At 65.0% G+C, this 27846-nt stretch overlaps 3 protein-coding genes across 8 annotated transcripts; 2 read left to right on the top strand and 1 right to left on the bottom strand.

Annotated features, from left to right (window-relative positions):
* Positions 2050-19349, bottom strand: JRK (Jrk helix-turn-helix protein). Of its 6 annotated transcripts, XM_021088779.1 has the most exons (3): positions 7836-7892; positions 6498-6703; positions 2050-5208 (listed from the first exon to the last, which is right to left on the bottom strand). In XM_021088779.1, the coding sequence occupies exon 3, from the start codon at positions 4845-4847 to the stop codon at positions 3291-3293; it is 1557 nt and encodes a 518-aa protein (XP_020944438.1). In that variant the 5' UTR covers positions 4848-5208; positions 6498-6703; positions 7836-7892; the 3' UTR covers positions 2050-3290. The 6 variants fall into 6 exon arrangements, with proteins under 6 accessions (XP_020944438.1, XP_020944441.1, XP_020944436.1 ...); XM_021088782.1 differs by lacking the exons at positions 6498-6703; positions 7836-7892 and adding an exon at positions 19215-19349; XM_021088777.1 differs by lacking the exon at positions 6498-6703 and having other exon boundaries at positions 7836-7907.
* PSCA (prostate stem cell antigen) lies at positions 11402-15775 on the top strand. The gene is made up of 3 exons (XM_021088785.1): positions 11402-13358; positions 14309-14416; positions 15045-15775. Exons 1-3 carry the CDS (start codon positions 13307-13309, stop codon positions 15260-15262), a joined length of 378 nt encoding a protein of 125 aa, XP_020944444.1. The 5' UTR covers positions 11402-13306; the 3' UTR covers positions 15263-15775.
* On the top strand, positions 19543-24189 carry THEM6 (thioesterase superfamily member 6). The gene is made up of 2 exons (XM_021088784.1): positions 19543-20717; positions 22655-24189. Exons 1-2 carry the CDS (start codon positions 20205-20207, stop codon positions 22766-22768), a joined length of 627 nt encoding a protein of 208 aa, XP_020944443.1. The 5' UTR covers positions 19543-20204; the 3' UTR covers positions 22769-24189.

Below are 27846 nucleotides of genomic sequence, written 5' to 3'. Positions count from 1 at the left end.
ACAAGTGATGGTGGCTGTGACCCAGGATGACTGCTGGGGTGTGGGGGCAGGAGGCCTGGCCGGCTTTCACAGCTAAGCACCCCCCAGCACGCGCTCCCGTTCTCAAGGCCACACTGGCCCTGCAGTCCCCTGCCACTGGGGTGCCTTGTCTGGGCCCCGCCCAAGGACGGAAGCAGCAAAGGAAGAGGCGCGCCTCCTGCTCCCTGCAGGCTGGAAGCAGACGGCTGTGGGGGCTGCAGCAGCTGTCTTCAAACGCGTGATGGGAGCCCAGGTGACAAATGGCACCACCCACCCTGGATCACCCTCCTGGACTTGCTGGCTGGACTGAAGCAGACCGGAGACGCTGGCCTCTTTACTGCCCTCCTGGACCTGCTCACACCCCCACCCCGAGCCGCCTTCCCCGTCCCCATCGGAGCTTTGGCCTCCCCAGCTGACCTTCCCGGGAGACCTGTGCTCCCTGGAAACAGGATGGGGCTTTGTCTGAGCACAGGGCCCAGCGCACGGCAGGCATGTGATAACACAGTGCTCCATGTGCTGAACGGCACGGGAAGCACACGCACATCTACGCGCCAAGAAGACGCACGGGAGCTGGTGCCCGTGGACGCCTCCTGCCCGGAGCTGCTCAGATGGCCCTCGGAGGAGGCAGTGCGGGTGGGTCCTGCTTGCTTGAACTTCCGCTGCCTGAGCCACAGCCTCCCGGGAACAGAAGCAGCGAGCATCCCTGCCTCCAACCCCAACCCCTCCAGAGACACCGTGGCCCCAAGCCGCCTCCAAAAGGCTCTGCCTGCTGACAGCGTAAGACTGACTGGAAGAGGCCCAAGCAGGGCCTGCAACTGCCTGCCGTCCTTTTCTCATCCCTCCATCCTCTACCCTCCTCCCCGGCCACCTCCCCCATGCCCCCCCACCCCGTTCATCAGATGGGCCAATGATACTTACGTGGAAACAATGCACTGAGGCGCCCGGCCCCGGGCCTCACCTGCTTCCCCTGCACCATCTTTCCTGCAACACCCCCTGCCCCCTCCGGCCCCCAACAGGAACTACTGACCCATGTAAGTGGGATCAGCCTTCTGCAGCTGGGACCTCCCAGCCGAGGCCCGAACTCCTCCTACACAACCCCAAGGCCGGCTCCGCCTGGCCGCACTCGGGAGGGTGCTCCCGGCAGGACTGCCTGTTCCGACCTGGTCTCCTCCCCTGGGATCCCAGCGGGGCAGCAGTGCCCAGGAAATAGCTTTCCTTCATTCGTGGGCAGCAGCAGGCACCTGCAGCCCGTCCAGCACCGGGGCCGCTGGACTCCTCACGCTGTGGGGTGGAGAGGCCAAGATCCCCCCCGCACAGCTGGCGACCCCGTGAGCCTGGGGGCAGCTTCCTCCCAGTCCCGGGGCTGCTGAATTGTTCTGAGCACCGGGAAGACCACAGGCCCAGGAGGCCTCCGGAGCCCTGGACGAGTGCACTGGTGCTGCGCTGGGGGGGGGGGGTGCGCACGTCCAGGATGGTGGCCGTCAGGGGTGTGGGGGGAGGCTCTCCAGTGGGACTGGCCCCCATGGCCACTGCAGGCTGCGGGGGGAGCTACAGGGGCCTGGGCCGGTGCTCAAGGGGAGGGCCGGGCGCCCCCGGCAGAGAGCAAAGGAGGGAGGCGGATATGCCTCCAGGCTCTGACTTCACACCCGGGCCAGTGGGGCCCCTGAGGCTGCTTGGGAAAAAAGACTCTGAGGCTAAAACATTCCAACCACGGGCGCCTAGAAGAAACTGGATGGTGAGCACTGCACCTCGCCTGCCCTTCTGTTCGCGCCCAAGAAACCTCACTGGGGTGAGGGGCTGACTGCGGGGAGGGGGCGGCTCAGCGTCTCTTCCGTCTCCACGCGGTCACCGCTGTAGCCAGGGCAGCCTGGCCCGACCCCGACATCGCACCCCAACACGCCTCTCGCAGCTGCACCTCTAGGGCACAGGGGGCGCACACGGTCCCAAAGGCACGAAAGCACACGGTGCCCACGCGTGAGCCCAGACGCGCAGCACGGCGGCGACGTGGCCCAAAGAACCAGCAACAGAACTGGAGACGACCTGTGTTGGTTTCACATCTTCCCACGCGCTTAAAGCAGAAAAACACACCAGCCCACGGCGTGGAGCCACCGTGGCCACGGCCGTCCCTACAGTGCCCGGAAAGATGTAAGATTGCCAAGCAACCCATGGTGACCCAAGCCCTTGCCGCCCCCCGGCTCTCAGGGGAACAGGGGGCTCTGGGGACAACAGCAAACAGGAATGCAAACTGTGCTGATTCAGCTGCCGTGACACGACTTCAAGAAGGGGACGGAATTCAAGGCAAAGCAGTGAAAAGAACACAGAAAAACCCACTCATTTCACGGGCATTCGAAGAAGGCGACCACCGCGGCTCTGTGCCAGGGCCCCGGCGGCAGCGAGAGGCCAGGAGCCCGCAGGAAAAGTAGCCGTCCGCCTGCACTGGCTGGCATGGCCAGGCTTCCCCACACGCAGCTCTGGGCTGAAAAGACAAGCTCAGCACTGCCAGACCCCCGAGCAGCTGGTTCGCTGTTTCGTTACATAAGCCAAGACTCGCTTCTGAAGGGCTGGTCCAGGTTTATTACCGCAGAGGCTGGAGATGCGAAAATCTGGGGGACAAGGGACAGCAGACCGTACGCTGGACTCAGGGTCAAGACGCTAAAAACCCTGGCAGTGCCCTGTGGTCCCACACGGGTGACAGGCACCCAGGTAGCATGCTCCCGCTGGCTTTAAGGGGTCAATTCCACCGTGAGGCGGAGTCGGCACGCAGCTCATGGGTTCGAGCCCGAGGAATGGGGTCTGCTTGCGACGTGGAGGGCCTCGCAGACTCGTGCTGTCAGTGGGGTCATGACCGAGACGGGGACACGCGGCTTGTAAAGCCGCGGCAGGGCAGCGCGGACTCTCGTTCCTGACTGAGTTCTGCCCTGGGGACCTGCGAGAACCAGGGCCGGCCCCAGACCAGCAGAGCGAGGGCGCGGGGTGGGGGGCAGCACTGGGCCTCGGGAGGTGGCAGTCCCGACCGGTGGCGGCAGGTCAGCTGAAGGTGGCTTCTCCCGCCTGGACAAACGGACATCTCCCCTGGACACGGCAAGGCTCGGCCGGCGAACACGAGGCCTGGGTTCGGCCCCTGGTGGCTCTGGTGCCCGGCCGGTCTGGGCGGGCCCCTCAGGAAGACCTCCTCGCACCCACGCGGCAGGACAGGCAACACGGCAAAGCCTCCACGGGACCGGCCGGACTGAGCAACGTGGCCCCGAGACAGCAGGTCGGGCCCAGGGGGCTCAGTCCTCGCCCGCCGTGGACGAGCCAGGCAACGGGCAGTGCTCTGGGGGCGCCTCGAGCTTAACAGCGGCCGCCAGGGCCCCGCGCTGCCGCTGCACCTGCCGCTGCCTGACGAACACGGAGCGTAGCGCGCGCAGCTGCCCCACCTCCTGCGCCGTGAAGCAGGGCTGCCCCTCGGCAAAGCGGACCACGGCGTCGAAGGCCGTGGCCGCCTGCTCCCAGGCCGCCTCGTCACCCTCCTCCGCGGGCCCCGTGCTCCCGGGCAGGCCGCCAGCGGGGTAGGAGGCGGCGCCTCCCCCAGGCCCGGGGAGGCGCGCCAAGGGCTCCTCGGGAGGCTTCGTGCTGAGGCGGTCGGGCTCCTCCTCTGAGGACGAGCCTTCAACGAGCGAGGCCTCGGGCCACAGCTTCCTCCAGGCCCGGCTGAAGACGGCGCCCGGCACGGCGTTCCAGGCACAGGCCACGCTGAGCACCGCGTCGGTCACGCTGTAGCGCGAGTGGAAGGCCTGCAGCGGGCCAGGCGGGTTGACGAAGTTTTTCATGAAGTCCCTCCGAATGCCCTGGTCCAGCGGCTGGAGGAGGGGGGCGACGCTGGCGGGCAGCAGGACAGTGAACACGTTCTCGGAGACCAGCTCGGACTCGCGCGGGTGGGCCCGGGAGCTGTCCAGCAGGAGGATGGCTTTGCTGCCCTCGGGCAGAGCCAGGGCTCGGAAGCGCTCCTTCACGGCGGGAACGAAGATGTGGCGGAACCAGTCGGAGAAGATCTCCTTGTCCACCCAGGCGTTGCCCTGCGCCCGGTACGCGGCCGGCAGGGGCTGGATGCCCTTGGCAGCCCGGGGGCCGCCGCGCTTCCCCACCACCAAGGGCTTGATCCGGTGGGAGCCCGTGGCGTTGGCGCACAGGAGGACCGTCAGCCTGTCCTTGCCCTGCCTGAGGCCGGGCCCCGCGCCGCCCTCCGCGCCCGGCCCCGGCAGGCAGCGCCAGAAGAGGCCGGCCTCGTCGGCGCTGTAGACCTGCTCCGGGGACAGGCCGTGCTCGGCGGCGAGGCTGCGGAAGAACCCGCAGAACTGCTCGGCTGCCTGGTGGTCGGCCGCCTGCTTCTCGGTGGACGCGTCCAGCTTCTTGATGCCGTGTCTGGCCTTAAACCGCCAGAGCCACCCGCCAGAAAACACACAGGGCTCGGTGAGCTGCATCTGCTCGTAGAAGTCCTTGGCCTTCTCGATGAGCATGGGGCCCGAGACGGGCACGCCCTCGGCGCGCTTCACCAGGAACCACTCATAGAGCACGCGGTCCAGGTGCTCGAGCTTGGGCGTGTGCAGCGTGCGCCGCTGCGCCAGCGCCTTGTCCGAGTCGGAGCTGGCGAAGAAGCGCAGCAGCTGGGCCTTGTGGGCGCGGATGTCGTAGAGCGTGGACATGCCCACGTTGTACTCCTGCATGAGCGCCCTGCGGCTCTCGCCCTTCTCCAGGCGCCGGCAGACGTCCATCTTCTCCTTCAGGGTCAGCACCACGCGCTTGCGCTTCTCCCCGGGGCTCCTCCCGGCAGCCTGCTTCGCGGCCATGGGGGGGCCTGGCCCGGCTGAGGGCGCTGGCGCCTCGGCGGGGGCTGGTCCCCGCCTCGCCCTCCCCTGCCCGCCCCCGTCCTGCGGACGTGCGGCCGCCACGAGCCGAGGGCCCTCCTGCCCTCCCTGCGGCTCCTCCAGGCTCCAAGCCTTCTCTGCGCGACGGGACCAGCGGCCCTCCGCCCTGACCTCCCCCCCTCGCCCGCGGCTGGAACCTCCGGCCTCTCTGCAGGGACGGTGGCAGCCCCTCCCCTCAAACTCGAACCAGAAAGTCGAGAGGCCCCGGGAGCTGGTCGTCGGCTAAGCGAGGTTTCACCATCTGAGCCATCAGGCCTCTCTCGCACCCGTGGTGCCCGAGGAGCTGGAAAGCAGAAAGGGGAGAAAGAAAAACGTTACAGAGCATGCGCCTGGGCCACTGGGAGCGGGTCCCTGGTGCTTCAGACACACGGGGAGGGGGGAGGTGGCAAAGCGACACAGAGACATGAACCTGTGAGCTGGCCGGCAGGCAATGCAGAGAAGAGGCCGGCACTGGGGGACGTCCCAGCCTCCACAAGTGACCTCTGAGTCCCTTGCCACGGCTCCAAATTCCAAGTGGCTATCTCAGGACAGCCTGGCCTCCCGGGAGAACACCAAGGGCAAGGCCACTGAACGAAGCCAGGAAGTTGCAAGTGCTGGGTGACGGCAGAGCCACCTCCCACCGTTCTTGCTCAAACTGCTCACCGGGCCACCTGCCCTAACCACCCGCACAAACCCCCGGCTCCCTCCAGAGCGGCCGGGCAGGGGATGGCGGTGCTGCGCTCCACCTAGACTTCCAGGGCTGAGGAGCCCGCCAACCTCTGCTGAAACAAGGCCCCTCAAACCCTCTCCAACAGCAGGCCCCAAGGTGCTTCCAGAAAAACAGGTCTGGGAGGAACTGCCAGTCTCTCGACAACTGGTCCCCACAGCCACATGCTCAGAGGCTGAGACGCCTCTGGTCACACACAGTCACCAGGGAGCATGCAAACAACGCACACACAGGACACAGCGAAGAGCCAGGCCAGAGCGGGGCTTCCTAGGAAGCCTTGGTCTAGGAGGCTCTACGAATGAGTTCTTCACCCAGGCGACAAAAGCCTGAGAAGTGTCTCCCGGCGCCGCGGGGCCAGCAGCAAAGTCCACGTTCACGCCGACCTTGCTTAGAGCTGCTAAGATAGCATGAAGGACAGGGCCTACAGCAGAGCCCGGGTCTAAGCGACCCTCATCAGCGCCGATCCTCCATCCTCAGAAGATCTGCGTCGTCCTGGTCCCCCCCACCCCCCGGCTGACAAGCCCACCCCTTTGGGACAGTTTCCCCAAGCTGTCCCCAGACTTGCAGGACTCCGCGTGGCCGCGCCACACTCCGCCCAGCAAAATGCTAACATCCTCCAGCCCAAACTGGCCACGGCTGGTCTGCCTGTGCAGTGAGGCTTGTCCTCTCCCTCCCGGCCAGCTTGTCCCTTCCCTGGGGAGGGGCTGATGGTCCGGGAGGCAGCCTACCGCGCCCACCACCGCACGTCGGAGAGGCAGGCGCGCTCACAGACACACTGCTGGCAGGGACTCCCGGCCGCACCTCCCTCCGAAGCCCTTACACCGCGGCTGGCGAGGCGGCGCTGGCGAGGCGGCAGGACTATTCACACGTGGGACACTAACAGGGAGCCCTTGAGGCCACTGCTTGACAGAAACGAACATCCGTATTCCAGGCCTGTCAGCAGCCAGCTCGAGGCCCGTCTTCTCCCTCTTCTGACTCAGTCTCCCGGTCTGCAAAGTGGGGATGCTGGTCCTTCAGGGACCGCTTTTCATCCTATCTACTGGGTGACGATGCGACAGTGCACTGCCGGGCCCTGTGGGGAGCAGGGGGCACTAAAGGCCAAATCCCTCCTTCAAGAGACTTTTAATGCCCAAATGCAAAAGCCAGGAGGAAATACGGTGAACCCCCCCCCCCAGTCACTTGTGACGGACTGAGTGTAACCACAACAGGAGGGCCCAGAAAAAGCACCAGGAGGAGCCTCAGCACCAGAAACCAGCTCACTGTGGACGCTTCTCCCGCCTGACCAGTGCAGCCTAATACAAGGGAGCTGAACACACGCCGGCCCCCTGGTAAGCCTAGACCCTCCTTTAAAAATGAAATTCAGGTATTTCTTCTGAAACAACTTCTTAAACCAAAAGATAACATAACGCAGCAAGAAAAATTCAGACGCTTATCACCAATACCACCTGTGCCCGAGGGGGAGGGCAGAAGGGGGCAGTTGGGGCAGGAGAGAAGAGGGGGGCGGGGGAGGGGACCCTTCTGCCCCTTCCTGCAAGCGAGGAATTGCAAGTCTTTGGAGAAGAGCCTGAGGAATTGAGGGGGGCAGGGGGGCGGCTGAGAAATCACCTTTCTTTGGGAGCAGCCAGTAGTGTGTAGCGGGCGGGGCGGGGGTTGGGGGGGGCGTCGATCAATACTTGAAGAAGCAAGTATCCTGGCCCGAAGAAGAGCTGGACTAAGTCTCGAGGGGCAAGAGGGATCGGTGAGGGTGTGGAAACATGGGGGTGCGCCCCGAGAATGTCCTGGAGGGAAGGCAGTTAGCTACCCAGGCAAACCCCCTCCCTCGCGGGCGCAGATGCGGGGCCCCCGGGGCGAGGCAGCCCGAAGCTGGAAGAAGCCTCAGGTCAGGGGAGAGGCTTGTTTCGAGAGCGCTCCTCTGCCAGAGACACGTCTGGGGCAGAAGGGCAAAAACCAATGAGAAAAGAAAGCAGCGAAGCCTCAGGCCGGCGCCTTCCGGGGGAAGGCAGCTCCGAGGCCGGTCCTTCCTCGGGCGGAAGCCACCGCCAGGTTCGAAGGGGGGCTGTGAGGGACCAGCTCGTTTCGGGGCCCCCGGGGACGCTCCAGCACCAGCAGCTCGAACCCGGGCCTCGGCCGCGCGCGCAGCGGCCCCGTGGGCGCTGCGGGCCGAGCAGGGCCGCCCCCACCTCCCAGGTCCGCACCCCACTCACCTGCGGCCCCGCTCCGCCGCCGCTGGCCGGAAGTGCGCCGCCCCGCCCCCGTCGGTCCGCGCCGCTCCGCCTCCCCGGCCACTTCCGGGACGCTCTAGGCCGCCCGGACGACTCGGCGTCTCGGTGGCTCCCGGGCCCGCGGCGTCCAGGGGCTGCGGCTCGGGGATGGGTCCAGCGCTGGGCCGAAGGAGCGGGGCCTCTTGTCCTGGGCGAGGGTGGCACGAGGGCAGCGTCGGCTCGGCGCTCCTGATGGGAGAAGGCGGGGCGCAACGGCCCGCGCTCTGTTCCTCTGGGGCCTCAGCATCCACACCTGCGTAGATGCCTTGAAGCGTGAGACTTGAAACTTCTGAGCTGAAGAGGCTTGGGTGAGACTCAGACTTGAGTGATGCTGTAATGAGTTGAGACTCTTGGAGGCTTGGGATGGGCTGAGTGTATTTTGCTTGTGGGCCAATCTGAATCTTTAGAGACTGGAGGAGGCCTGTAATGGGCTGAGAAGGGCCCCCTCCCCCAGCCAAGGGCGTCCAGGCCCGAGTCCCCAGGACCCGTGACTGGGTCACCTCACGTGGCAACAGAGACTTCGCAGATGCAATTAAGTTACAATTCTTGGGAGGGGCGAGGGTTCTGATTATCAGGATGGGCTCAGGGTCCTCAGAGGAGGAAGGGGCACAGAAGCGGGAGAAGGATGTGATGATGGAGGCGGAGGGAGATGTGACGGCTGACACAGGGTGGAGTGTGGGCCTTGAAGATGGAGGAAGGGGCCCAGAGCCAAGGGATGCAGGACCTCTGGGAGCTGGAAGAAGCAAGGAGCCATGCAGAAAGGAACCGGCTCTGCTGACATCTTCATTAAAATACATCAGACGCGGAGTTCCCGTCGAGGCGCAGTGGTTAACATAATCCGACTAGGAACCGTGAGGTTGCGGGTGCGATCCCTGGCCTCGCTCAGTGGGTTAAGGATCCTGCGTTGCTGTGGCTGTCATGTAGGCTGGCACCTGTAGCTCCGATTCTCCTCCTAACCTGGGAACCTCCATATGCCGAGGGTGTGGCCCTAGAAAATACAAAAAAAAAAACAAAACAAAACAACAACAACAAAACCCATTATTTAAAAAAATAAAATAAAATAAAATACATCAGGCTCCATCAGACTCACGTCAGACTGCTGACCTCCAGAAATATGAGATAATAAATGCGCGGTGCTTTAAGCCAAGTTTACAGTCCTTTACAGCAGCAACGGGGAACTGAGATAGATTTCACTAGCTCCCTCCCCTTCGGTTCACTTTCTACCCTGGGCTCCCAGGACGCTCCCTGGTCCTCCTTCCTCAGCCTCCCCTGCCGATTCCCAGCCTGCCAGCTTCACACATGAGCTCTTGTCTCTGTCCACACCCACTCCTGGGATCACCTCCAGCCTCATGGCTCTGCAAACCAGCCAAGTCAGGCAGCTCGCAAATTCATGTCTCCTGCCGGGACCTCGACCGCAAACTCTAGACGCCCAAGCCCTACCCAGCGTTCCCACAAAGGCTTCTAACAGGCCCCTCGAGCCCAGCATTTCTAAATCTCAGCTCACACCCCTCCTGCCTAGCCTTTCTCCGTCTCCGTGCTCACCACTGTAGGGATGGGAACGCCACCGCGCCCTCTCTTTGTGACACTCTGCTGCCACCTCGTGGGTACAGGATCATAGGCATCCCCCAGAACCTGCCAGGGGCTCCCCTAGATGCTCCCACCATCATGCTCAGACCCACGGGCCTTGTCTCAAGGACTGAGTCCCCTCTGGCAGAGAGGAGGGACCAGGGAGGGAGGAGGGAAGGCAGAACATCCCCTGGGGCGTCATGAAGCCTGGCACTGCCCCCACCCCCAAGTGCTGCCCCAACGCACAGGCTCAGGCCCCCAGACAGCAACTGACCAATCACAGGAAAGTGTCTCCCAACGTGAAAGGGGTTCCCGGCTGTGGTTTTGCAACTGACATCCCATCTTCCTTTTAAAAAATTGCTCTGGGAGCTCCCGTGGTGGTTCAGTGGTAATGAACCTGACTTGTAACCATGAGGATGCAAGTTCGATCCCTGGCCTCCCTCAGTGGGTTAAGGATCCAGCGTTGCCATGAGCCGTGGTGTAGGTCACAGACGTGGCTCAGATCTGGCGTTGCTGTGGCCTCAGCATAGGCCGGCAGCTGTAGCTCCAATTCGACCCCAAGCCTGGGAACTTACACATGCCTGGACTGCAGCCCTCAAAAGACCAAAAAGCAAAAAATTCTTCTGCATAAAATAGTGGGTTATCCAAAAATGATGTCCATTCAAGCGTGGGTGGGGCCGTGCGGCAGCCCCAGCAAGCCACTGTGCCCTGTAACCCTGTGAGGCGGGGTCTGCTGCTGCCCACCCTGCCTCCCCAGAACCGCCCCCGCCCCCACTGGTCCTCCTGCCCCGGCTTCCCCTTCTGGGGAGATCAGGGAAACTCCCGAGCTATGTGAACAGGCAGGATCTCCAGGGAACGCAACTGGTGGGGGCCACGAAGGAACAGGAAAGTCTGGAGTCCCAGGGGTGGCTGCAGGGCAGAGGAAAGGAAGGGGCTAAGGGTGAGTCACAGCTCAGCCACACCCTCAGCCTGGCCGCCCAGCGGAGACTGCAGGGGCTGCTCTCTGTGTCAGGCCTTCCCGGAAAGCAGGGCCGCCAAAGGGCCCCGGCTCAGTGGGCTCAGGGGGGACTGTGCCAGTGTGTGCCCAAAGCATGAACGGCAGGGGACGGGGCTCAGAGAGGGACCCGGATGTGGGCTCAGTGTGGGACCGGGGACGGGGCTCGGACTTGATCCCAGTGAGAGCTCCGCTTGGGGCCGAGTCAGATGTCACTGTGATCAGCACGGCACTTGAGAGCTGTCTCTCGGGCGTCCGTATTTGAGCTGTGACCACTGGACCGTCTGTCTCCACCTGGGCCGCCACAGCAAAATAGTCAGTCGGGTCGCGTAGACAAGTCATTTTTTCTCACAGCTCTGGGTGCTGGCGGTCTGAGGTCAGGGACCCCCGAGGACGGCTTCCCGCTGTGCACACGGCTCCCTCACTGCACCCCCACGTGTGGAGGGAGAGCTGGTGCCCGTCTTACAGGGTCACCAAGTCCCATCATGGGTCCCCAACTTCACGACCTCATCAAACCCCGATTACTTCCCAGAGGCCAGGTCTCTGAGACCCGCTGGGGGGCAGGGCCTCGCCGTGTGGACAGAGGAGGAGGCGATTCGGAGCACAGCCCCCGGCTCCAGGTTCCCGTCTCCTTCTCACACGCAGGGCGCTCTCTTTTCATCCCAGCAACCCCTAACGCCTTAACTCACCAACACCAACGTCAAAAGCCCAGGTCTGGAGTTCCTGTTGTGGCGCAGTGGTTAACGAATCCGACTAGGAACCAGGAGGTTGCGGGTTCGATCCCTGGCCTTGCTCAGTGGGTTAACGATCCCGTGTTGCCTTGAGCTGTGGTGTAGGTCGCAGACGCAGCTCGGATCCCGTGTGGCTGTGGCTGTGGTGAAGGCTGGCAGCTACAGCTCCGATTTGACCCCTAGCCTGGGAACCTCCATATGCCACGGGAGCGGCCCAAGAAATGGCAAAAAGACCAAAAAAAAAAAAAAAAGCCCAGGTCTCATCTCTACCAGACGTGGTTGAGAGTCGAGATAGGAGTTGTTCTGGCAAATTCCTCTGTGACTGTGAATCCATGAAATCAGACAAGCTACGTGCCCCCAGATACAAGTGGGACCCGCCCGGGACAAACATTCCCATCACAAGGGGACAAATCAGAAGGAAGGGTGGTGGGTCCCACCCCGGCAAAGCAGAGGTCAGGGGCTATTTAGTCTGGAGACGGGTCCTGCCGACTTGGTCCCCTCCCCCCACCACGGCCTGGAGCAGCCTCTTCCCCTGGCTCTGGTCGGTTCGGCCAGACTCAGCCCACAGCCCTGCCAAGGCTCCCTGTGCCCTGCACAGTGCTGAGCAGCAGTCTTGGGCTGCACCCCTGGGAGCCAGGAGCACCCCCGGTTAGAACAACGGAAAATGTCTTTGGGCACAGCCACGTATCCCCTGGCACAGAAACACCCCTGTTTGAGACCTACAGACTCCAGGAATCACTTCATATCAAATCAGATCGACAAACATTTAAGCACCTGTCAATATTTAAAGAATGAATGTTCCAGCCTGGTGCTAGGTGCTAAGAGCCCTGAACACAAACAGATAAGAAGGGCCCCAGTCCAGGGCACCCCAGCCCTGGTGATGAGGGGCAGACAGACAGCCCCACATGGAAACAGTGAAATCATAAATGTTTTACTTTCCACGTGAGGCTCTGGAGCCGAGGGGCTGGGGGCTGGGCCTCTTCTGAGAGAAAGTTCCAGGTGGGCAGCAGGCAAGGAAGGGGTGCGGGTGAGGAGCCACCCCCACCCCTGTGTGACCTCAAGCGTGTTCCCCTCGACTCTGGGCCCTGGGATCCGAGGAACGGAGCCTGGCCTGGTGGGAGGAGTAGGGGCCTGGTGGGGGGACCCCGGATCTCCAGCCACCCCAGCCCACCCTGCCCTGTCATCCTGCTCCCGGGCCCGCCCAGCTGGAGCCCCTGGCCCCTGCCTCACTCCTTGGCAACATCCTCCCAGTGTCTGACACACCCTGGACCAGCTTCCAGGGGTAAATCCAGGCGCTGAGGCCGTCCGCAGGGCCTGATCGGCGTCCTCCCGCGGGAGAGGGACTGTCAGCTCCAGAGCCGCGCTGGGGCCAGCAGGCAGCAGGTGTGGCCTGTGCCCGCCAGCTCCCGGCCAGACCCTCCAGAAGCCCAGGGAGGCTGCTGACAGAGGGAGGGTCAGGTTGAGAGAGAAAACAGGGACGACCCCCTGCCCAGGAACCGAGGGACGAGGGGCAGAGGCGGTTACCAGAGGCTGGCGGGAGCCTGCGTGATGGGAGGGGCTCGTCAGGAAAGGGAGCCCCTGCCACCTCGGCCCAGCCGTCAGGGTGAGGCAGAGAGGTGGCTGACCTCTGAACCTCCCCAGCTCAGGTCCTGGCCGGCGGAAGCCTTTATAGGGTCCTTATGGACACAGCCGGGTGGAGAGTGGGTCTGGGGTCCGGGTGGACAGTGTCCAGCCCAGGGCCGAGCTCTGCTAATTGTCTGCCACACTGATCAAGGCCTGTCACCTCCGTGGGACCTTAAGCCTTTTGGTCTTCGAGCCGAGGTGCGCGAAGGAGTGATGGAGTCTGGGGCGCTTGGAGATGGGGGCCTGGGCCTCACCCCGGCCCGGCTGAGACCTGGCCACGGTTGGGAAGTGTGGCCCCTGCCCACGGGCAGGCTCTGTCTTCCAGAAGCAGAAAGAGGACAAAGGGAGAGGAGGGTGTGGCCTGGCGGCTGCTGGACATTTGGAATCTGCCCCACCCCGGCCCTTGTCGCTTAGTGTCGACCGTGGGCAGCCACCTCCCCCGCCCCAGCAGAGCAGTATAAAACCACCCGAGGTCAGCTGCCCGCTGCCTGCCTGTGACCATGAAGCCTGTCCTCCTCGCCCTGTTAGCTGCTGGCTTGGCCCTGCCGCCAGGTGAGACCTCCGCCAGCCACGGGATAGGGCCAGGGGAGCGGGCTGGGCTGTGGACCCCTGGGGGGGGGGTGCAGAGAGGCAGAGAGAGAGGAGGAGGGGGCAGCGGCGGGAAGGAGGAGCCCCGCTGCTCTCGGCGCAGCCAGGGCCCTGGGTCTGTTTCTAACTGTCCCTCCAGTGGGGCCAGGCTGGCTGCTGGAGAGGCAGGCGGACAAGGGTGTGCAGAGAGCCTGCGGGGACACAGGGCACAGGGAAGAAGGGCCGTGGAGGGAAGAATGACTGGGTCCTGCTCCCCAGGCCCAGCACCAGCCTCCAAGGTGGGCGGCGAGGGCAGCGCGGGTCCCCGGGGGAGGGTGCAGCCTGCACTGTTCCCATCTGTACTCGGGCCTGGCTTGGTCTCCCCCAGCCCACCATCCCTGGGTGGCCAGTAAAGCTCTCAGGGCCTCGAGGTCCTCTTCTGGCCCGGAGGCCACTGGGGCTGGCCAGTGTGGGCGGGGCCAGGGCCCAGGGTTGGCCACACAGAGCCTGTTGGCACTGGGATGGCGTGGATCCCAGCTTCGTTGTTGTTTGGCCTGGAGGAGACCCTGCATCATGACAGCTGGGCCCCCCCCACCCCCGCCACCAGGACAGAGCAGGTCCGGCCGGGGGCTCATCTACAGGCTCCCAACCCAGGGAGGCAGGGTGGCCCGGGGGCACAGGCAATTCCAGGAAGGATCCTGTCCACCCGCCTTCACCTGCCCGGCGCCCGTCCCTCTGGGGCATTGTGACAGGCCCTTACAAGCAACTGGCTCAGGCGTAGCGCCCTCCCTGGAGGCCCCAGGGGTGCGGAAGCCACCAGACAGAGCTCCCTGCTGCGTGTGGCAGACAGATGAGAAAATGAGGTGCTTCCCCACCCCCGCCCCGCTCTATGGGAGGGCAGGCTGGGCAGCCTCTGAGCCCCCTGCCCCCCGCAGGCACCGCCCTGCAGTGCTACTCCTGCCAGGCCGAGGTCAGCAACGAGGACTGCCTGCACGTGCAGAACTGCAGCCGCTCCGAGACGGAGTGCTGGACCGAACGCATCCGTGAGTGGCCCTGCTGCCCCTGCAGGCCTCCCTGCGCCTTGCCCTGCCCCCTGCACCGTCCCCTCAACTCCGTGCCCCTTCCCCCCTTTGGCCGGGACTCAAGAGAGCCTGAGATCAGTCCCTTCAATAGAACTGTTCATCCTTCTGCCCACCCGTCCGCCCGCCTGCTTTCCCCCTGTCCACACAGTACAGTGCTCGTCCTCCCACCCCTTATGCCCCCACCCATCCTTCATCCATCCAGCCCCCCACCCACACATCCCTCCATGCATGCCCCCACCCCTTATCCCCCATCCATCCATCCCCCCAGCACCCCCGCATCCACCCCATCCCTCATCCGTCCCCCAGCCCCGACTCCTTATCCACCCACCCACCCTCCATCCATCACTCGTCCATCCATCAGCCCCGGGCTCCCCATCCGTCACTCGTCCATCCAGCCCTGCATTCACTCAGCCATTGTAGAGAAGGCCAGGCCCTGCCCTCACCCTGCTTGTAGTCTTGAGGTCGACCCAGGCTGACTCCAGAGGTGGGGTTAGAGCAGGGACAGGTGGGGGCCATGGGAGCTGGGGCGCGGCCAGCTGGGCGAGTCTCCGGACGCATCCCAGCCCCGAGGTCCCTGCCCCTCCCATAGGTGCTGTCGGTCTCCTGACCGTCATTAGCAAGGGCTGCAGCGCGCACTGCGTGGAGGACTCAGAGAACTACTACGTGGGCAAGAGGAACATCACGTGCTGCTCCACCGACCTGTGCAACGCCAGCGGGGCCCATGCCCTGCAGCCCGCCGCCGCCGGCGCCCTGGCGCTGCTCACCGCTCTTGGCGGGCTGCTGCTTGGGGGCCCCCACCAGCTGTAGGACCCAGGAGGACCCCGCTGTGCCCCTTGCTCACACTCCTGGGCCTGCCTCAGGTCGGCGATGCCCATCTGCCCTTTCCAGCACTCCCTGGCTGCCAGCCCCCCTGCCCGGCCTTCTGGGCGCTGGTGATGCGGGAACGCCCCGCAGACGGCCCCTCAGACCCCTGGGCCCTGGGTGGCAGCTGTCTCCACTGTTCAGTACTCCGACCCACCCCTTAACCCTCGCTCAGGCACCTCTTCCTCCAGGAAGCCCTTCCTGCCCACCCTCTCCACCGCTGAGCTGGGCCCTGCGTGGGCTCCCCCGCACCCGGCATGGAGCACCTCTCAGGAGGGCCCCCAAAAGCCAGGGGTGAACCCCTCTGAGCAGAATTGGGGCCACAGGGGTACGAGGTCCTGGGAGCCCCAAGCGATGAACATGGGAGGGGAGACCATTTTCTCATGTCCGGGGGTCCTGGGGTAGCAGCCCCACCACACAGCAGGTCCTCAATAAAGGCCCACGAGCCTGGCTGCAGACACAGCCTCTGGCCTTGCGTGTCCCCCAGGCTGAAGTCAGCGCTGGGCTCCAGGGCTGGGTGGGGTCGGCACCTGCGCCCACGTCTGTGGCTGTGGCCGTGCGGCCACGTGGGGGGATCTACGGCCTGGGCGGGAGCAAACGGCCGACCCCTGGAAGGGAGGGCCTCATCTCTGGGCCGCCTGGCTCCTGCTGTGTGGCCTCGCACGTGTTGCCCAACCTCTCTGAGCCTCGATGCTCACTGGGACCCCTCTCTGCCATAAGGACGGACCCAGAGACTTCAAGGCGTGGAGGCGTTTCTGGGCGGGAGGGGCTCAGACCCTTGGGTGGCTGTTTCAGTCTCTTAAGGGCTGCACACCTGCAGTCAAACTATAAAAGGGTCTCCCCAGGGTCGGCTGGCCCCCCCGACCCTGACGGCACAGCCCTTCCCCTCGCGAGGGTGCCCCCTTCACACCGTGTGTCCGGGGCGGACCCCAGGGGTCGAGGCCCTGCTCCCGGCTCAGGACGGCCCTCCCGCCCCTGCCAGACACTGGGTGGTGGTGGGTGAGGCAGGACTGGAACCTGGTAGGGGGGAGGGTCGTGAAGCCCAGGCCAGGGGCCCAGCGAGCCCCACGCACCCCTGTGTCCAGGGTGGTGACCCTGGGAAGACGGAGTCCCCGTACCAGCACCCGAGCCCCACCCCTGCCCCAGAGCCGACTGCTCCTCACCCACCACCTCTGGCCTGGCCGCCCTGCTCCTGGACCAGGACGGGCCGCTGCCTGAACATCACGTGACCTCAGGGCCCGGCCCAGACGGCACCCAGAGAAGAGCCCCAGTGGGGGCGCAATGGGTTTAGTCTCCTCCAGAGTCATCTGGGGAACTAGGCACCACTGGCTTCCTGCCCCTGGGCTGTGGGAGAGTCACCCTCGGCTCGGGCCACCACCCCCTTTTTATAGACCTGAGGTTCAGGTGCACCTTGGGCCGGCACTGAGGACAATGGGCCTGCACCCTCAGCACCCCGCTTCTGCCCCTTCACGGCAACGTGGTGGTGACCGAGGTGTGCTCGGGCTGGGCCAGAAGAGCCCGCAGAGCTGCTGCCGCCAGGATCTGAGCCCATCTCGGGGCGCTGCTGGGGTCTGGGGCAGATCTTGGGTGGGGCGGGGATGGTACCGGTGCCGACCACTCTCTGGCCACTCCACGTGCTCCTCTTTGCTCTGGAGCCTTGACCCCAAGCAGTGGCCACTAGAACTTAGGCTGTAGGCCTGCCTCTGGCAGGAACGCCTGGCACTGCCCAGACACTAGAGTCCTTGAGGTGCCAAGGGGACCGGGAGTGCCCCTCCACTGCTCCTGCACCCTCCTTGGTTCCGAGGGCTTGGATCCTGCAAGCCAGAGCCAAGGGAGGGCACCCCCACCAGCGGCAGGAAACGCCAGTGGCCCACTGCAAGATGTGCATCCATCGTGTGGGACCGAAGCAGGCGGGCGGTGGGGCAGAGATGGCGTGCTCCCTGCTGCATCTGCGCCTTCTGAGCACCCTCTGTGCACCGGGCATCTGCTGGCCCTGGGGTTGGGCAAACAGCAAGGCAGACCAGGCACCGGCCTCCTGACTGCAAGCTCCACGGGCGACGGCGCTGCCCGGCTACGGCTGGCATCTGTGTCAAAGCACAGAGAGACCGGGGCCCGGGGGTCCAGCCAGTCCGGGGTCAGGGGAGGGGAAGATGGGCGGAGAGGGGCCCTGGCGGAGGGAACAGCATGTGCAGTGCGAACACGTGCTGGGCAGAAGCAGCTCAGAGGAAGCTCAGGTGTGGGTGTGAGGAGGCTGCAGGCAGCGGCCGTGGAAGGTCCCGGCTGGTTCCCCATTTCCCAACCTGCACTGACACCTGCAGAACCAGGCCCCTGCCCTGGGGGACAGGACAAGGCGGGTGACGAGAAGCCTGTGTTCTCAGAGCAGCAGCCACGGGGGGCTCCAAGGATGTGTCATTACATCATTCTTTTTTTCTTTTTCTTCTTAGGGCCGCACCCACGGCATATGGAGGTTCCCAGGCTAGGGGTCCAACTGGAGCTGCAGCTGCCGGCCTGTGCCAGAGCCACAGCCACGCCAGATCTGAGTGGCAACGCTGGATCTTTAACCCACTGAGCAGGGCCAGGATAGAACCCACATCCTCACGGATGCTAGTTGGGTTTGTTACCGCCGGGCCACAGCGGGAACTCCCAGGACACGCCACTTTTTTCATCGTGCCGAAGGGATGGGGTAGGATAGTTTCACAGGTAGTTGGAGGAGGCCCAGCCGGGACCACAGACGGAGCGGGAAATCCAGGGAGCTTTGGGAGAGCACTGTCAGAAAGCCAGCAGAACGAAGCAGCCTTGCTTAACTCTAAAACCGTACATCACAGCACAAGACACGCCTCAGTCCATTAAGAGAAACATAAAATCAGGCCTGCGTTCAAGTTCAGCAAGATAAAGATCCTTAGGGCCCGGGACAGGAATTGAAGGGAAAGGAGACCTTCCAAAGCCGGAGACGCTCCTTGTACAGAAACCTGAGATGAGTCAACAGATTTCAGCATCTGTTACCACCCTCCCGCTGATTCGAATAGGTCCCGTGCCAGGCCTCGTTCGCCCTCATAGGGTCAAATACTCCCTCACCGGATACGAAGGAGGAGCCAGTGATGGAAGCCGACATGGACTCAAAGAACGGGGACGGGGACGATGCAGTCTCCCCCTCCACTTCCTGGGGTTATAAAAATGCAGTGTGCCCCATCCCGGAGGCAGAGCCTCCGCGCCCGCCCGCCTGCATCTCTCACAGGCGTCCCATCTTAATAAATCTGTTTCTTGCCTATCACTTTGTCTCTCGCTGAAGTCCTTCTGGGCTGAGACACAAAGAACCTGAGCCTAAGTCCAGACGCCAGGTGAGCGATTCTAATTAGAAAACCATGGGTTCACGTCCCGGTCTGGGTTTAGGCTGGGTTTGAGTCAGAGGTGTTTCCGTTGCACTGAAAAGCTAGCCCACCCCGGGACAGACAGCTCAGAGACGAGCCGGGGCAGGGAGATCACTTCTGAGACAAGTGTGAGCCGTGTGCGGGAAGGGCCTTCTTACTGCTAGAACTTCCTAGGGCTGGACCTGTCCCGATAAGGAGGGAGCCGCTGGACCTGTCCTGATAGGGAGTGAGCTCCCTGTCCCTGGGAGTGTCCAATCAGATCCAGGGACCCAGGAAAACCGGAAGCAAAGCCAGAAACGCAGAAAACTCAGCCTCTGCCTGACAGTGACCGAGCTGCGGGAGGCTGCCCCAGGAGCTCCTTCTTCCAGGGGACCTTCAGGAACCCCGCCACCCAAGCCCAGGCCAGGTGTGGACTGGACTGAAGCCCAGCTGCCTCAGTCCAGCTGCTGCCAGTCCGTTCTCTGAGCCCAGACGGCAGCAATCCCTGGGGAGCGCTTTAAACCCACCCATCCGGGGACTCCAGTACAGACCTAAGGAGGCAGCCTCCAGGGTCACTGGCAAAACGCTGCTGTTGGGGAGCCCTGGGGGCCAGCAGAGAGAGTGGGCCTGGCCATCTCTGGGCCTCCCGCAGAAGAGGAACTTGGCTTGGAGTCCCCAGTGCCTAAGGCCAGACAGCTCTGAGTCCATTGCTGAGTCATCTACACTCACTAGCGCCGCCCTCTCCGTCTAAAGGGGCAAAGGGCATGGAAATGAACTTGGGGTTACCAGGACCTTCAGGAGGGAAGGGGAGAATGTGGGCAGAGGGTTAATGAGGTTACAGACGGAGACTGACAAAGGGTATTGGGGCCAGACTGTGATGCTCCCTGAATCCACCGCTTACGGAGCTGTCCCCCTGCAGAAGCAGGGAGCCCCTGGAGGTTCTGGAGCAGAGAAGGGGTGGTGTCCGGTAGCCTCCAAGCAGCGTGGCTGGGGACCGGGCTGTGTCCGTTTCTCCTGCAAATCCCAGCGCCTGGGCCAGGAAAACGCTACAGACTTTGCCCATCCCACATCGGAGGCGTAATCTCCGGGGCCAGTCTCAGTCTTCAATTGCCAGCGAAAGGCGCGAGGGACTGGATCTCCTGGCGAAGGGGCGACGCTGCCCGAGACCCGCGACGCTCCCGCATCTGCGGCGCGGGGCGTGGCCGCCAGATGCCGCTGTGTCGCCCGCGCCGCTCCGCCCTGTACCCCGCCCGCTCCGGGGAAAGCTGGGCGGCGCCGGCGGCGAGGGATGGAACGGACCACTGAGAGCGGGGACGGGGGAGGACGGGCGGGGCTCCGGCTTGCGGTACCAGCGGCCTCTGGCAGATCCTCCCTCAGCCGGCTTCCGGAGGTGGTTCGCTCCGGCAGCGAGGCGCTCAGCGGTTCCCAGGCGGGCCGGCTGGGCGCAGGCACCGGCGTAGCGGGCTTCAGCTCCGCGCTCACAGTCCGCACCAGCGCCGAGGGTTCCGCCGCATTCCGCTGCCGCCACCGCTGCCGAGGCGATGCTGGGGCTACTCGTGGCGGTGCTGGCCCTGTCGCTCGCCTACTTCGCGCTGCTGGATGGCTGGTACCTGGTGCGCGTGCCGTGCGCCGTCCTGCGAGCGCGCCTGCTGCAGCCTCGCGTCCGTGACCTGCTGGCTGAGCAGAGCTATGCGGGCCGCGTGCTGCCCTCGGACTTGGACCTGCTGCTGCACATGAACAACGCGCGCTACCTGCGTGAGGCCGACGTGGCGCGCGCCGCTCATCTGGCCCGCTGCGGTGTGCTCGGAGCGCTGCGCGCCCTCGGGGCGCGCGCCGTGCTGGCCGCGTCGTGTGCGCGCTACCGCCGCTCTCTGCGCCTGCTCGAGCCGTTCGAGGTGCGCACCCGCTTGCTGGGCTGGGACGACCGCGCTTTCTACCTGGAGGCGCGTTTCATCAGCCTGCGCGACGGCTTCGTGTGCGCGCTGCTGCGCTCCCGCCAGCACGTGCTGGGCACCTCGCCGGAGCGCGTTGTGCAGCACCTGTGCAAGCACAGGGTGAGCGTTCCCCTTCTCCGAGTGCCCTCCTCCCGCTGGACCCCTGGGATCCCTGGCCCCGGCCCGCAACCCTGGGGAAGGCCCGCTGCCTACCCCTCCTTGGGGTTCCCCCGGCCCGCCTCGGAACACTCAGCCCTGTCTTTTGGACCCAGAGCCTTCTTCATCGATGCCATTTTTCTAGGGATCGCTCAGGGTCCCCAATCAACTCGTAGCAGTTGGACCCCAAATGTTCCTCTCTTGCCCTCTCTTACTAACCTGGCCCCTCAAGGCTCTGCGCCCCCCCCCCCCACCTTTTCCGGAACAGGGAAGCCCAGAGCAGGCATCTCCCAAGGAGTCTAAGTCTGGAGGCTTGGAGGGCAGAGCAGCCTCACTGGTCCTTGCTTCTGGATGTAGGATGGAGCGGGGAGGGTGTCGGTGAGAGGAGGTTGCAGGTTGTCCAGGACCCGAGCCCCTGGCTTAGAGCTGAGGTGCTGGGTCCCCACCACCTGGGTTGGGGTGGGGTGAGCCGAGCCCTGCAGAGCCGCAGGCCCTGTGCCTCTCCCAGTTGGAGAGCAGAAGGCTGTGGCATCTACCCGGGGCTTAAGGCCCCTCCCCAGGGCCTGCTTCTCCCGGCACAGGACAGCTGCTTCTGCAGCATGGCAACTGGGCCCTGGGGATGCTGCTGCGGTGATGGTTGTCAGGGCAGCTCCTGAGGCTGGTGGGTTCCTCGGAACGAGCCTGGGACCTCCCTGCTGGAGCCAGGATCTGCCGGACCCCTAGGTGCCCTTGTGAGGGACAGGCCACTGCTCTCTCTGACCCCTGGACAGGCCCAGAGGAGGGACGCAGCCTCACCTGAGTGGTGGGGGTGAGCCCTTCCTTTATTTCAGAGGCTCAGGGAGGTGCTGGGAACTGCCTGAGGCTGCACAGCGGGCCCCAGGCTGTGAGAGCTGCTGCCAGAAGGCGGAGGAGAGGGAGCAAGGCCGCTTTCCTGGCGGGGAGAGTGCCATGTGGTCAGGTGTGGGCTGATGGGTGAGGTCCCGTGAGAGGCACCCGAGGATGCCCCAGGACGCCCGCCACAGCTGGGAGGACCAGGGCATGGCCAGGAGTAGGCCAGCCTGAGCCCCTGGGTCCGGAGTGTCCTGGGTGCAGCCCTGGGTTTGGCGTGGGAGAGGCTGAGTCCGGCGCCCAGGGGCCTGCACGCTGGAGGCTGGCGTGGGACAGTGTGGCCTTGTGGGGAGAGCTGGGCTGCCGCCAAGGTTGGACCTGGTCACGACAGCTGGGCTGGAAGGAGGGCGCTCCCAGAGCCAGGCTGGGCCCAGCTCTGTCCATGCTTGCCCTGTGGCCCGGTGGGGAGCGCCTCTGCCCACCTCCCGGCTGCTCTGGGGTGGGTGGGCACTTCCTGGGACTCCCCTCATCCCCGAGAGCCCCCAAAGCCCAGGCGCGAGGCCTCTGACCCCCCAGCTTGGCCCAGCCTCTCAGCTGCCCCCCCATCACAAAGCCGAGACCGCATCTGCAGGGAGGGGGGCGGCGTGGCTGCAGGTGGGCTTAGGAATGCGGTGGTCAGGCCCAGACTGACCTAGGAAGTGGACTCCAGCTCCCATGGGTGCCCTGAGAAAGAGAGGGGTTCCCCGAGCAGAGCTGCTCGCCTGCCTCCTCTGTGCCTCTGCCCCCTGCCCTGGGTTTGACAGCGCTTATGGCCACCTGGCCTCGGAGGCTTTGGCCCAGGTTCTGGGGACACGCACAGGGCTCAGGCGTGGCCCTGTGGGGGAGACAGGCCTGGTGGAGGCAGGTGGGTGTCCTGAGAGCTGGGATAGGGCGGCCCCCGGCAGGGGAGGAGGGGGCCCTGGAGCTGGGAATGGCCTGGGCAGAGGCCCAGAGGTGGGAAGACAGCAACCCCGGCTGCCCCCTCCAAGGCAGCGGGTGGCCCGTGGGAGTCTCACCCCCCTCTCCCCGCACAGGTGGAGCCCCCTGAGCTGCCGGAAGATCTGCAGCACTGGATCGCCTACAATGAGGCCAGCAGCCAGCTGCTCCGGGCCGAGAGTGGGCTCAGTGACGTCGGCAAGGACCAGTGACCACGGTGGCCCACCTGCCCTGCCCAGCAGCCTTGACCTGGGGGCACTTGCCCGCTTCCCTGCTTGCCAGGGGGCAGCGAGTGCGGGATGGGCTGCCCGGGCTGGGCTCTCTCCGAGCTGAAGTGGCCTTGCGACAAGCCCAGCCCAGCTCCTTCACAGCTCAGGACCCTCCCCCCCTGGCCCCCTTACTGATGCCCCTCTCTGCCCCACCCCATGCCAAGCAGGGGATGGGGGTAGCACAGGTACCCAGACCAGCTCTGCCCTCAGGGTGGTGATGATGGGCAAACTGGGTGGCCCAGGGCCCTGGTGAGCCAGCTGCGGGGGTTGGGGGGTGCTGGTGGCGGCCTGCCCTGCAGGTGAAGCCAGGCTTGAGTCGGGAGCAAACGCAGAGCAGGGAACCAGCTCGAGTTACCCTGAGCACCGGAGCTTGAAGCCCAAGCCGCTGTGGGGGTGAGGTCAGAGCTGTCCTGGGGGCAGGGCTGGGGTCTGGGGTCTGATCCGGGCACAGGGAGCCAGGAAGGGTCAGCATTTGTGTGCGGCTCCTCTGGCTGCAGTTGAAGGTGGGTCAGGGCACATCCACTGAAGGGCACTCAGGAGGGGTGGGCCCGCGGGCAGGGCCAGGGCAGGGCGGCCCGCATGGGGGGCTCGTGGAGGGGGCCAGCTCCTGCAGCTGGGGGTGTCCCGTGGGAGTGGGGTTCTGCCTGGGTGCCACCCATCCGCACCCCTCAGTGCCCACATGCCCTGCTCTGTGACCTGGGTGGGGGCTGCCCTCTCTGAGCCTGTCGCCCTTGGCTGTCAGCCTGTCGCGGGCTGGCCTTGCCTGGCGTCCTGCTTGCTGCTGATTTTCTTGCTTCCTGCTCTAAGAGCTGCCTCCCTCAAGGGGCTGAGGCTGGGGAGGGGTCTTCTTGGCTTTGCTTGAGCGGCTCTGTCCTGGCAGTTGCTCTTGAGGCTGCCTGATGGGGTCACGCCCCTGCTGGGACAGCGGGGCGAGGCCTCCCAGGGCTGCCTAGTCCTCACCCTGGGGAGAGGCAGGGGCTGCGGGCCAAGCGAGGGGCCCAGTCCCTGGAGGCTGGGGACCAAGGCCAGGGCTCTGCCTGTGAGATTGCTGTTTGCTTGTGGGCGCGTGTGCATGCGCGTGTGAGCGTGCATGCGTCTGTGTGTGTGTGTGGGGGGGGGTGCCGCCTGCCCGCGCGCTTGCTGCTGCCCCCCACAGCCCGTGGGCAGACCAGAGTAGCTAGGGCCAGGAACTGCCCCCTCGTCGCCCCATCCGGGCTCCCCCTGCCAGCAGGAGCCAGGAGTACAGCTCACCCCTGATTTGTCGCTGCCCCCGCGCCGTCGCCTGTGTTACAGCCGCCTTGGGGAAGCTGCGGTGTTTCTGTCTATTTAAAGAAAGCCCAAGATTAAAGGGTCTTCGATGCGAAGGTGTTGGGGAGTCCTGGTTTCTGAAGCCCGGGTTCCCCGGGGCTGTTTTCCAGCGGGTCAGGGGGGATTGTTGGGTAAACTTGAGGCCATGCTGGCAGGGCAGGGCTTGTCCCCATTCCACCGAACATGGGACCAGGGCCGGAAAGGACCTGCCCAAGCCCCTTCGGCCCCTGCTCCTGTCCCCTGCAGCCCTCTACCAGGTGCCTGGGGTCGTGCCCCGGACTCTGGGTTTGGGTCCCAGACTCTTGGGGTCACTGGGCAGGCTGGGGGTGCCACGTGGACAGAGGTCAGGGGGCCTTAATGGGTAGGGGGCAGGGTGAGCCTAGGGCTGTTCTGCAGCCGCTCCAGGAGGGCCAGGGGTGGGACCCCTGGGCATAAGGCAGGGCCGTGTGAAGGACCTAGGAGGCCCCTGTGCTGAAATACGGGGAAGAGGGGCGCTTGGAGGCCACGGGCGTCCAGCAGTGGGGTGGCGGGGCCGGGGAGGTGGGAGGCAGGCCAGCAGTTTGCCGTCACGGTGGTTGGCTGAAGCCTCGGCTCTTTTTGCCTCCTGAGCAGGTCTGAGAGGCCCAGGGCCTGCCGGGCTGTGCCTTGCACCTTTTCTGAGCTGGTGGCTACGTGGAGGCACGTGGCATGTGCACAGAAGATGCGTCCTCTTCCTGTGAGAGGCGTTTGCTCGGCAACTTGGGGCTGGGCTGGGGGCGTTGGGGGTTCACAGCAGGTGTCTGAGCTGCGTGTCGTCAGGACAGAGTCCCAGGTGGGGCTACAGCGAAGGGTGTGCACAGGTGTCTCAGCCCCACTGGTGGTGCTGCCTGGGCCTGTGGAGCAGGGTGGGGGCTGGGGAGGCTGGACAAGGGCCCCTGGTGTGGTCTGCCCACTGGGCACCGTGTGTGTGTGTGTGTGTGTGTGTGTGTGTGTGTGTGAGAGAGAGAGAGAGAAAGGCTGTGAGGCAGTGAGGGCATCTGGGCTGGCTGTGTGCCAGGGGCACGGGGACTTCTCTGTCCACTTCAGGGAGACACCCCGCTGCTGGGGCAGGGGAAGGGCCTCTCTTGAACGGCGGTTGGAGGGCGGGCCGCGCACAGAGGGCGCAGGTCAGGGCCAGGATGGAAGTGCATCTGCAGAGGGTCCTGGCAGGACCCACTCTGACCCCAGGGACCAGCCAGGCCTGGGTCCCCTCTCTGGCCACGTATCCCCCACTCCGCCGCTGAGGCTGACGGGGCTCCCCAGTCCCTACTGTCCAGGAGCCGTCTGGCATGTCCCAGGTGAGGCCGATGCTCCCCAGGTGACTTCTCTGCCTGTCACCTGCCTGTGGGCTGCCGTCGGGAGCCGGAGCTTCTGGGGGTGTGGGCAGTGGCACGTTCCACACCCATCTGTGTCCCGCATTTGATGTTCAGGTGATGGACGAGGGTGGCCTCTTTACCAGTGGTGGTGGGGGGGTGAGTAGCCCCTGGGGACCCTCGGCGGGCATCTCCCCTCCCTTTGCAGTTCTTTGCCACCCACCAGCTCCCCATGACTGGAGGGGGTGGGGGGCCATCTGGCGCCACCTCCTTGCTTCTAAGGCCCCACGTGCTCACAGACGGTGTGAGCGGCCCCCGTCCCCCATCCCCGCTGTGGCCACTCCCGAGGCCCCCGTGGCCTCTCCAGCTCCCTCAGGGAGCGCTGGCCAGTGGGCGTTCTCAGGCCACCTTGCCGAGCTCATGGTGGGGGTGCCAGCAGGGGAGGACCCATGACCCGGGTGCCCGGGGGGTGGGGGGGGCAAGGGGCTTGTGCCCTCTGCTGGCCCTGCCGACACCTTCTTGGGTGGCACTCACCCACTTTGCACCCCCGAAGAGCCCAGAGGTGCCCTCCCTGTTGCTCTGCTGGTGAGACTGAGGGGTGGTGATGTCCTTTGCCAAGCCCCTGAAGTGAGGCGGTCGCCTTAGCCCCGGGCCTCCAAATACAGGGCCCCGCAGGGGCGGTCTGGAAGGCTGGCCATCCTGCGGAAGGTGCAAATTGCCCAGTCCAGGGGGCCTGATGACAGCATGAGCAGTGACACCCTTTGGCCAACCTGGCTCCTGCTTCTGCCTGCCAACGACAGGGCTGGAGCGGGGTCCCAGCCAGGACAGCTGTGTGCCATGAGACGGGGGACCAGGAGCCTGAGGCTGGGTCTCCTGGAGCCTCAAGACACTGAGCTCCCGGGGTGGTCAGTCCCTGAGGACACTGTGCCCACTGGGAGCCCTGAGCCAGCCCTGGACATCTGGGGTGAGCTGGCCCAGCCTGAGATTCTGTGCACAGTCTCTGCTCTCAGCTGTCCCATGGGCCCAGGTGCAGCCCCGGCGGGCAGGCTGGCTGAGCTCCACGAGCCCTTCTCCAGCCTCTTCTTGCTGTGGCAGCAGCCCGGGCTGGATGGAAAAAATGATTCCAACGGCAGCTTCCTTCCCACCCTGGTGGGAGGGCAGGGATGACGCCTACGGGTGTCAGGGAATATTCTGGGAATGGAGGCAGGTTTTCCTTGGGTTGGGGAGCTGGTCCTGGTCTGAGATGCTGGGAGACTGGGTCCTGATTCATGTCTTTGCCTAAGCCTCTGTTTTCCCATCTGAAACGGTTCAGAACGGCCTGGGTGAGAACAAAGGAGCCAGAACACCACCAGTTCCGCCCAGCTGCCTGAAGGCGGTTCTGTGGTCTCAGCCCCGGAAGGAAAGGGGTCATCTCCAGCCTCCACTGATTTATTTTCTGCAGGTACGGGGGTGGGGTGCAGAGAGCGTCCAGTGCGGTTCTCTGCCCGAGTCCTGGGAATAACCTGAGGTCCAGTGAGCCCGGGCTGTGGAGGTGTGCCCGCCGCCAGTGCCAGGCCCTTCAGAGGAAGAGGTGGCCTAGGAGTATGGGCCCCAGAGTGGCCAGGGCTCTGGCGCTGAGCCTGGCGGCCCCCGTGGGGCTGCAGAAGTCACGGAAGCAGCAGTAGGCGGGGTGGGCAGCCCCAGTGCTGTTGGGGTTGGTGGCCTCGCCGGAGCTGGAGCAGGAATGGGTCACCACGGGGCTCTGGTTGAAGGGGCCCTCCGCCAGGGAGGGCAAGTGTCAGAGCACGCTCCCCGCTGCCCAGCGCCTTCCCCGGTTGTCCCTGGGCACTTGGCCGGGCCCTTCTTGCCGCATCCCTGGTTACCCCGAGACCCCGTGCGCCTGGGAAGCCCCCCCGCCCCACCCCCTCTCGGGGTCTGCAGTGTTGCCCTGAGATGGGAGCCGGAGCCTGAGGCTGATGCAGCTCCGATGAGCCCAAGCCTCACCTGACTCCACTGCCCCCAGCGCGGTCTCGCAGGCCTGCAGTTCTTGTGCAAGGAGATGGGCCTGGGCCGCTGCTCCCGTGTGAGGCACCTGAAGCCCTCACCTGGGGGACGGGTGGGGACAGACCCTCCCCACCTGAGCTTGAGGCCCACCTGGAGGCAGGAGGAAGGGCTGGGATGGCCGGGCCCCTGGGCCGTCCCCCGCAGCCCCCCTGGGCGCATCCCCTCCCGTCCCTCAGGGGGAAGCGGCCTGTCTTGCTGAGCCCCTCCAAGCCCAGGGCTCCAAACTTGAACGGGGCCTCTCCCGCCAGGGCCTCAGTTTCCCTGCCTGGAGAACGGGCCGCGACCTGGTCCCAGGTGAAGCCTGGTCATTTAGGGTGAGAGAGGTGAGCCCGGCCGAGC

The sequence above is a fragment of the Sus scrofa genome, chromosome 4, assembly GCF_000003025.6.
Source record: "Sus scrofa isolate TJ Tabasco breed Duroc chromosome 4, Sscrofa11.1, whole genome shotgun sequence".
NCBI lineage: Eukaryota > Metazoa > Chordata > Mammalia > Artiodactyla > Suidae > Sus > Sus scrofa.
This window is presented reverse-complemented; position numbering and strand designations above follow the sequence as displayed.

What these genes read in the sequence shown, in the direction of transcription:
- JRK (XM_021088782.1), bottom strand. Translation starts at nt 4,847, where the DNA reads ATGGCCGCGAAGCAGGCTGCCGGGAGGAGCCCCGGGGAGAAGCGCAAG.
- PSCA (XM_021088785.1), top strand. Translation starts at nt 13,307, where the DNA reads ATGAAGCCTGTCCTCCTCGCCCTGTTAGCTGCTGGCTTGGCCCTGCCG. An exon ending in TGGCTTGGCCCTGCCGCCAG is followed by an intron (nt 13,359 to 14,308) that starts GTGAGACCTCCG and finishes TGCCCCCCGCAG; the next exon opens with GCACCGCCCTGCAGTGCTAC. An exon ending in GTGCTGGACCGAACGCATCC is followed by an intron (nt 14,417 to 15,044) that starts GTGAGTGGCCCT and finishes CCCCTCCCATAG; the next exon opens with GTGCTGTCGGTCTCCTGACC.
- THEM6 (XM_021088784.1), top strand. Translation starts at nt 20,205, where the DNA reads ATGCTGGGGCTACTCGTGGCGGTGCTGGCCCTGTCGCTCGCCTACTTC. An exon ending in AGCACCTGTGCAAGCACAGG is followed by an intron (nt 20,718 to 22,654) that starts GTGAGCGTTCCC and finishes CTCCCCGCACAG; the next exon opens with GTGGAGCCCCCTGAGCTGCC.